The 9,979-nt window shown below is 27.5% G+C and overlaps 1 protein-coding gene across 2 annotated transcripts; it reads right to left on the reverse strand.

Moving 5' to 3' along the window:
- Positions 1–231: 231 nt before the first annotated feature.
- On the reverse strand, positions 232–1,706 carry LOC124831573 (vascular-related unknown protein 1-like). Of its 2 annotated transcripts, XM_047305609.2 has the most exons (3): positions 1,307–1,706; positions 1,093–1,157; positions 507–638 (listed from the first exon to the last, which is right to left on the reverse strand). In XM_047305609.2, the coding sequence occupies exons 1-2, from the start codon at positions 1,631–1,633 to the stop codon at positions 1,110–1,112; spliced, it is 375 nt and encodes a 124-aa protein (XP_047161565.1). In that variant the 5' UTR covers positions 1,634–1,706; the 3' UTR covers positions 507–638; positions 1,093–1,109. The 2 variants fall into 2 exon arrangements, with proteins under 2 accessions (XP_047161560.1, XP_047161565.1); XM_047305604.2 differs by lacking the exon at positions 1,093–1,157 and having other exon boundaries at positions 232–638.
- Between the last annotated feature and the right edge of the window lie 8,273 nt (positions 1,707–9,979).

The raw sequence follows: 9,979 nt of genomic DNA on the forward strand, positions 1-9,979 counted from the left end.
AATTCCCTTAACAAGGTTGTGTTAATTAATTTGCAAGAGTTTTTTAAGGAGACACAGCAATCCCAGTGTATGCTGATCATTCTGGATTCTCTGTGTCAGACACAAATGATGCTCCTTATACTTATTACTACTCATCACTTCAAATCTTCCCAGTTCCCACCATTGTATTTATTCTATGCTTTATGTGTCTCATGTTTCATCTGTTTTTTGCAGCAGAATATGTCCTATACATATATAGACTCTGGTATGTTTCAGTGTAACCAGTGAACAGTGATTTCACTACTTATATCACCACTGCATAGGAATTTGGGAACAGTAGAAAAAGGGTCGATTCATTATATGTAGCAGCATGATTTTCTATGTGCTCTAGCAGAAAAGAGAGAGAGAAAGAGAGTGAAGAGAGAGAAATGTGTACAAGTATATGTACATTAAGATATTTTTTTATAGCCAAAAATGATTATGATTGAACTTTAATTAACATAATACTACTAAGTAATTAACATAGAAAGTTCTCTACCATTGACAAAGGAACAAATTAAGCAAAGACCTATCTTCTTTGACTCTGTGCAATCACTGTTCCTCCCTTTGGAGCTCTTTTCATTTTGCTCATTTTGTTGCCCTGAGATATTACCTTTCTCCTACATGAACAGCACAAATTGGCGACTTGTTAGTTGATGCATGCGTGAAAGAATACACCACAGAATGGAGGATGAAGATTTTCTTTCAGAAATGGGAAAATTGTAAGGAAAGAATGAGAATGGTTTTGCGTTGATGTCATAGTCTTTTTGGATGTGTGTTATAGTTTGGTAGAGGTTTGAAAGAGATGGACTATAGCATAAAAGTTTCTGTTTTATATTTGATGCATTTTAAGATAAAAAAATGAAAAAAAAAGGGAACATGTAGTTTAGAAAGTAATACATTTTAATGCACTACATAAAGGTGGAATATTCCATTCCATTCTGTAAAATATCAAATGCTAACTTTGTTTAAGGAATTATTATATATGCATTTTTCCTTTTTTATTTTACAATAAAAGTAAAAATAGAAAAAAAAGTTTATATATAGGGTATATTTATGTGAATTCGATTGAACCTGAGAAAAGGTTTATACTACTTCTGTCTGTTTGCCTTGTCAATCTGCTGGTTCGCATACAAAACCTAAAATACCACGGATAAAAATAATTGATTTATTTATACAACTATATATGGAACTAAATATTAATTATAAACTCAAAAGGCTTCAACTACAAAAAGAAAAAATTGTAGGAAAAAGGAAAAAAAGGTTAAAAGAAAAATTAGTGAAAAACCTTGGTACTATTGAGAGAGGAAGTTGCAGTATCTTCCAAAGCGTCATCAATGAAAGCCGTTATGGCATCTTTTCTCTTCTTGAAACTCGTTCTTTTGGATTTTTTATTCACTGAAAACTCTTCAACTTGTATGGCACTGGCCACTTTTTTCTCGACCAAAGAAGCTGCATCAGAGACAAGGGAGGAAGAAGAAAGACCAGACAAAGGCATGGAACATTTGTTGTCGACATGGTTGTTGAAGAAATCGTCAAAGTATGTTGTCCAACCACTCTCCTCGGAGGAAAGAACATCGTTGGAGGAAGGAGGAGCTTTGGTTATGGAACTCATTGAAGCTGTTATGGCTTTTTCCTTTCAAAAAGCCAAGAAGTTGAAGATGAGAAGGTGTAGTTAGTGGGGTTTGGTGGCCAGCTCTAAAGAGGCAAGTCCCCAAAGGAATGCATTTATATACTTGAAATCCTTTGGTGGGACATTTTGTCATAAACACTAATAATTATATATACGTAATTTTTAGGTTTTATTTTCAATATTCAATAAAATTTTCTTTTAAATTGAGTACTAAACAAACTTTTCTTCTTTTTGTTGTTATATATATATATGCTTAATAATTTTGTTATTCATGTATCTATGAAATTGTTTTATGTATGACAACTTAATGTTGAGTGTCAGGTAGGGATTAAGATAAAGTACTTTCTATTTTATGTATTTACCCATATTACCATATAATAAAAATATATTGGTTTTTATGATAAAAATATTAAAAAAATAAATTTTGAGGAATTTAAAAAAAAATATTAATAAGAGACTTAAATTAAAGTCTCTTAATTTATTGAAACAAATGTAATGATTAACACATTATATATTATGAGAATACTCTATTTAATGAAAAATAAAATGTTCTATTTTTATTGTGTCTGAATTTTTTTGAGTTTAAATATAGTCACACCTACCACGAACAAGATTAATCTTCAACTAGTTCGGTTGAGAGAAAACAAAAACAAAACACAGAACAAAAAAACCTAATATCAATTAATGCATGGGTTTAAACGATTAAATACTTAAACAAATGTGAGTCATATGATTTGTTATTCCTAGAGTTTTCTGTAAACAAAGAAGTGCTTTGTGATTACAAACTATAACTTAAATGGTTATAGAAAACATTGTAACTTAATTAAGAATTTCTTAGTATATAATAATATAATATAATACAGTTTGTAGCGTGTAGCAAAACTATCTTTCAACCAACAACTAGAATATTTAAAGAATATGTGGTATTATAAATGATTAGTTATATGTATGGCCACTATATATGGAATCTTTAAGTGGGTCATAGAAGTTAGGGGAGTTAAAACCATGAGAGAGAAAGAAGAGCGTTTATGTTGACCTAAGTGGTTAGAGAGAGAGAGTAAGCCTCCAACATAGTTTTGGCAATGGTGGACTTTTAAACTAGAAGTTTGAATTAGCCATTTAGTTACCCTGAAAGTTTGGGAATGTTCTTTCAGTCAATGTATTTTAATTAAATCATTGGTGGATGTTATCATTAAGTTAAATCATTTTATAAAATAATATTTTCCTTCTCTTTTTAGTTAAAATATTTGTTTTTGAAAGAAATTTAAGTATCAGTTAAAATCTTAATTATGTATAAATGAAAAAGTTGACTAGCATGAAAAAACAACAACATTGAGTCTTAAAATTTTACTTAAAATAATATCAAATATTTTATATATACAACTCATATTTCAGAAAGTGCTAAATCTTCTTAATCTATCTCTTAAAAGATTATCAAAAAGTGCTATCGAAACTAAGTTAATCTAATTTTATTAAGATAGATATATAGAACAAATACAAGTCGAAAATCATATAAATGAAAAAGTTAAGTGATATATAATAAATAAACAAACCTACAAACATTGAAATCAATATTTTATATAAATAACTTATACACAGTAAGTGTTCTTCTCTAGAAACTTTTCTAGTAGGTAATTACTTTAAAAAAATTTACTTTCTTACGTAGGTTTTTCACTTTATTTGTAATCTATCTATCTTTTATATTTTTTTTTCCTTTCTAGTTTTCTTAAATGTGATGAGGAAGGGAAAATATCTAGTTGCATGCATGAGGTAAGCTCTTATATAAAGACTATAAAGTTTTAAATTAAATCTAGTAATCTTTTTATCATAAAAGTTAAACTAATCAGCGGACAGAAATAACTTTAGAAGATTCAATCCTATGTGCTGATTGAATAAAAAATGAAGTTTATTTCAGCTTTTTTGTGCGCTCACTTCAAGTTTCTTTCTTCCTTTGATTTGGTAACAAGGGTTCATCATTGAATGGAATGATGAACTGAGAGTTTTAGTTGATTGACTTAAGCTACAAACATTGATTAACGATTAATATAACAAATTATGAATAGTTTTTGTCAAATAATTAAAACGGTTATAATCTTATCCTCCATTTATTTGGTGAGTTGCTTTAAAATTATTTTAATGCCAGAAAAATATTTTCAATAAGGGAAGAAACATACAAACAGCTATAATAAATATAAATAGACGCTATAACAATTTTTTTTAATAAGATTATAAATATTGTAACTCTTACCATATAGGTCATCCTCACAACCTATTTCAGTAGATACATATTTCTAATTTTTTGTCAATATGGGTATGATATAATAACATATAGTTATGCCTTTGATATTCAAATATGCATGTATGAAATATATTTGCGAAGAAATATTATATCTCAAATAAACTTTATCACATTTCGATGGATGATCGTTATTTCTTAACTAAGAATATACTTCGATCGGATTATTTCATAAAATTTTCATTCATATATCTTTGGATATTTATCTTTTCAGAAGGTCTCACCAAACCAAGATTTCATGTCAACATTTTCTTGATAATGATAAGATCACGTATATAATGTAATAATTATGTTTTTGTAAATATTAACAATCTTTACTTTTACTGTAATGAAAATTAATACATAGATATTGTAACTACTTGCAGGTGATAACAGTGATATAATCACCAACTCAATCTGATTTCTTTACAATTCAATATATGAATTAAATATTCTATTCTCTCTCAACCTTTTCTTGAGTTTTCTCCAATCCTTTCAGAACCAAGATAAATACTAACTATCTTTTTTATTTCCCAAATTCTTGACATAACCATTTTTTACCCCCTTGATATATATATATATATATATATATATATATATATATATATATATATATATATATATATATATATATATATAAAGAGAGAGAGAGAGAGAGAGAGAGTTTTAGTGGTGAGATTTTAGGTTTTATATAATTTTTAAGTTTTAAGCTGAAGAAATTGTTAGTCAATAACCTTTATTATATGTTAAAATGAAAAGGTCATTCTAAAAACTAACCTTTAGTCTTTGACTAAATACTTATTTCGATATACCTAACATCTAAAGAGACTTGAAATTCTAATAACTTAAAATATTAAGATAATGAATTTTTAAATGTTTTTTGGAGTTGATTTGTGCATGGAATTCAAAATCACGTTTGAATTCAGTATGAAACTTGTAGAAACTAATGTATTTGTGAAATAGTAGCTAGTTGAGACAAGAATATTCATATACCAAAGTCGAAAGGACATGACTTTCGTAAGTAGTACTTAGCACAGCTAAGGTTGGCTACTGGCAAAGATGCTTTCTGGCAACATGAAAGTACTCTTACCCAAATTGTAGGACATATCATGCACGCAATCAAAGGTTACGAAACTGTTTCACAAAACAATCACACTCTAAATACATGTTTATAGAACAATTCTATATTATTAGATAAAACTTATCACATGCTACAAATTATGACTTTTATGTATTAAATAAATGCACAGAGTTATATTCCTTTTAACCTACATTATTTATCTTCAAAAGAGAAACAAAATAATACATATAATCTAATATAACAACTATTAATCACTCCGAGAAGAACAGTGTAAAGGGGCTCGACCAAAACAGACATATGGACCATATAGGACACATGGAAAATTTCTAAAAATTAAATCTTTGTGACCATTTTGTGTAGGACAAAACACGAGCACTATCTTGCATAGTCTTTTTCAAAAATACCTTTCATAGATGAAGTTTATAGGGTGGATATGTATCCTCCCACTTCCTTAGTGTAAGCTTTTAATGGTGACAATGAACATAGATAATGAGCATGTGACTATCAAATGACAAAAAGCATCGTGTCAGGAACATTTGATTGCCAAACACAATTCTGAGTCCTCTAAAAGTTGCACTACTTTTAGGTCATTTTTCAATAAACTCTATACTGTACTCCAATCATATGTTCATGTAGCATTCAAGCTTGATTTCATGTTTTATATCACTGTATGTATTAGGGTTAAATATGTTTTTCGTCCCTTAAGTATCATACGATTTTGGTTTTAGTCCATACTCGAAACTTTGATGGTTTTTAGTCCTCATAGTTTTGAAACTCTTACTATTAGTCCTTAAACGACGTTAACTTTTAGTAGATGCGGCAAACGACGAAGCCACGTTTTATGCTAACTGCCCTCTTCACTCTCTGCTACGTTGGTTTTCTTTTTATTTATGAGATTAAGTGATTGACATGTGTTGTTGATTGAAATCAGATTAACAATTAGGGTTCTTAATTGGGCAAAGTCACAAAAGGTCGTGCTCGCGTCGAGGCCCCTGTCATCTACTAAAAGTTAAGAGGGCGACTAGCATAAAACGTGGCCTCGTCGTTTGCCACATCTACTAAAAGTTAACGCCGTCCAATTTTAAAGGTTAATAATAAGAGTTTCAAAACTATGAGAACTAAAAACCATCAAAATTTCGAGTAGGGACTAAAACCAAAATCGTGTGATACTTAAGGGACGAAAAACATATTTAAACCCTATGTATTATTATATTCAATCTAGCCTCTCATTATCGTATAACAAGTATAGTTAAATGAATATATAAGATCTTTAGTAGGAGTAAGTCAACCATAAGATAATATTTGAATTGTATAATTTTTATTAATAAATAAATTTATATGAAAATTAAACAAATAAAAATAATATTTTCTGTTTTGCTACAAATTATGTAGATTAGTGTTTGAGTTTTATAATTTTTATCCTATTATATATATATATATATATATATATATATATATATATATATATATATATATATATATATAACATTATAATAAAAGTCGTAGTGTATTGTAATAAAATTGTATTTAATAAATTTAAATTGCATCATTCATAATTGCTTTGAAATAGGAATTTAAATATTAGAAGTGATAATTTTCAAATATAATATCACTAAATTTTAATTTATTATAAACCAACTAATTATATATTTATTTTCAATGTTTTTTTCACTTATTATATAGTTTTATAAAATTCTTTTAATTTAATATTCAGTTGGTATATCAATTTCAAATTTTCAAATTACCCTTTTCAATTCCTATACAATAAAAAAACCACACATTTTAGTTTAGCTTTTACTCCTTTCAATTTTTAATATAAATAAAAAGATATATTTTTATTTTAATTATAAATAAATTTAAACTAATTTACCATAATTGAAATAACTTCATTTTTTAAGATTGAATTTTCAATCACCTTTTTTACATCAAATTTTAATGAAAATAATATTTTTAAAGCAAAATTAGTGCAATAAAATAATTTTTTTAGTTACTACACAATAAGAAAATTGTGCATTATAGTTGGACATCGTAATAGCAAAAACTTGTTGGTAATTCAAATTTAGTAAAGATTACTCACAACCATAAATCTATCGATAACATGTTTGTTGATAAATTTAACCGACGGATTATTCTTTAATAATTATCAACCACCACATATATATTAGTAATATATTTAATAAATATTCATTATTAACTATTCATGAATTTTGACCGTCGATAAAATCTGTTAGTAAAACTCATAATTGGGTTCTTTTCTCTTTTTTCTCTTTCTCTTCTTTGTCCTTTCTTTCATTTTTTCTTTATCCTTCTCCTCTTCTCCTTGTTGCATGTCCATTGTCATTATAGTCACTTTTGGCTTATTCTCCTCATCCTCTTTCTTCTTCTTCTCTAAATATGTTGGTAATTTATTTTCTTTTGGTAAAATTTTATAATAATTACAAAAATTATAGTAAAGCAATAATTTTATGTGAAATATCAAATGTATTGTGTATGCATCATGTCAAAATGTTCAAGAATTAGATCATAGAAATGCCTTACTAAATAATGGAACGTTATTATTTATAAAAACCTTCATGCTTTGAATTAATTATCTTGCCTTATATATTATCATGAGAGAGTTATTCTAGTTGTATCATAAACAACTCTTTTTGTAGTAACCAAAAGTATTAGTTAAAGCATACTTGAAAAAGTCAGAAGTAGTTTTAGAAAAAAAAAAAGATGTGCTATTTATCTCATGAGGATAAAAGGGAAGAACTAAAATATTGATGAATATTTGTAAGTAAGTAAGAAGTAACACTGAAAATATTTGTACTAAAATATTGATCAATAGAACTATTCACAATCTATAAATTGAGAGTCAAATGTTACTTAGTATTAGAGTGAACTAAAATTAAAGTATTTCATTTTCTAATTAATTGCACTTGTATTTTTTACTATCTCTTACAAATCATTTACAAAAGTTGTTTATTGCACTTGTAATGTCTTTTAAGTATCTATTACAAGTTCTTCACAAAAAGTCCTTCTGAAATAATTTTTAATTATCAAATAATTACTACTTTTCTAATCACCCTCTACAAAAAAGTTTGCAAAGCTTTTAAACTCTATTTCACACTTTCTAGAACTATTCTTTTCAAAATCCTTTTTTTCATGTTTATGTTTAGAATGCAGTATTCTCCTTAATTTTGAACTAATTTAAATTTTATCTAATTTTTCAGTATCTTTTCCATGAACTAATCCAATTATAGTTACACTTTAAATGATAAAGTAATGATTGATCTCTTATAAATTCCACATTGTTAAATAAGTAACATTAATGACTTTAATTAGTTCGACAAATTTAAGGCTGACTTTGGTCATGCATTTCCCATTCAATGACCCAGCATTGAATGTTTGAACAAGGACTCTGATAAGTTTGATCTCGTAGACAAAAAAATACAGCTTCAATTGAATGTTTAGCAAGGAGTGAGAAAACCTAAACAATGTTCTTTCGTGTAAAACACCCTCTTTTGTTTTACTTTTCTGGTCATCATAACAAACTATGTTGACATGAACAGTGCAGCACTATAGCAAAATTAATTAATTTGTTTCCATTACAGGGGTCCTTTAATTTGCTATGAACCAGACAACCAATGATGGGGCATGCCCACCAAATGTCGCCTACATAGTAGACCTTTGTCATCTTCTAAGCAAACATCTCATTCCTCACATTTTAGCATTTTACTCAATTCCATTTACGCCCTCTCAATTCTATTTGACCTATCTATTTTCAAGCAAAAAATAATTAACTGATAGGCTATATGCTAGAGATTGTAATATGAAAAAGGAGAGTTAATTTTTTTTAGTTAAGTTAGACATGTTATTCTTAAATTATCTTTTGAATATTAGAGAAAAAGATTATGAAACATTTTATATATACTTTAATTTCTTTCTATATATTAGGTCTTTATATATTTATATAATTTTAAAATATTAAACTTGTTGTTTTTACATAACAATGTTATTAATATTAAGTATGTACACATTTTTATTCATAATTAAAATGAAAGAATATATATATAAATACTAGGTGATATTCTAGAATAATGGTCGGTCACGACAAGGCTAGAAGCCTAAATGGTACCCAAATTATGGGTGAGTAGCACAAGTCATTGAAATGTGAGACAACTTTTTGCCTTTATTAGAGTAGTTGTGGATTCACAGAAGAGAAGCAATTAATAAGAGGATGATGAAATAAAATTGATGAGATGATGGAGGATTGAGTTGAGGCCACCACATAGTGGGGTCCCTACTAACATGACTTGAGAAGAAATTGTTCCTAATTTAGGTCAAATGGCTTTGTATTTTCCTTTTCAAAGATGTAATCTAATCAGGGATTCTGGTCATAGTTAGAGGAATGGCCCTTTCATCACATAATTCTCCATCTCAACACTAATAAACATAAGGCTGAAATGGCACATGGGGCTTTCAGACACGTGTGGCCTACCCCTTCCTTTTAACATGCCAGCATGTGAACCCTTTGCCCATCATATATGTACGTACAATCACCAACTCTCTTCATATATCAAATCTTTTCTCAAACTAAATATGCCCACGTATAATCCTTATATTTTATAATCACCAACACTTAATATATTTTATAATGTCTAATTTTTCTTTCATTTCTTCCTTATGATCCAATTCAAAATGGTACACAAGGATTGTTTTTTGTTTTTTTCAAATTCAAATTATACATAGGTTTAAATATTTTTTTCTCATTCAATTTTCACTCAAAAATATAATTTATTTATATTTCAAATCCTCAAACTTTAAAATAATTAAATAAATTATTTCCAATTTTTTTATAAAAAATATGTTTTACCCTAAATATGTTGACATTAAATGTGGACATAATTGATTTAAGTAACATGGGTTATAAATAATTTTTTCTTTTACAATCGATTAAAAATTGGATTTGAAGTATCTACACCTCAGA

Source organism: Vigna umbellata, chromosome 6, assembly GCF_029865625.1.
Source record: "Vigna umbellata cultivar VRB3 chromosome 6, Vumbellata_1.0, whole genome shotgun sequence".
Classification (NCBI taxonomy): Eukaryota; Viridiplantae; Streptophyta; class Magnoliopsida; order Fabales; family Fabaceae; genus Vigna; species Vigna umbellata.

Bases quoted from the DNA above. Each gene is read 5' to 3' on its own strand.
- LOC124831573 (XM_047305604.2), bottom strand. From the start codon at position 1,633: ATGAGTTCCATAACCAAAGCTCCTCCTTCCTCCAACGATGTTCTTTCC. The intron at 639-1,306 runs GTTTTTCACTAA...CTGTTCATGTAG, and splicing joins CCTCTCTCAATAGTACCAAG to GAGAAAGGTAATATCTCAGG.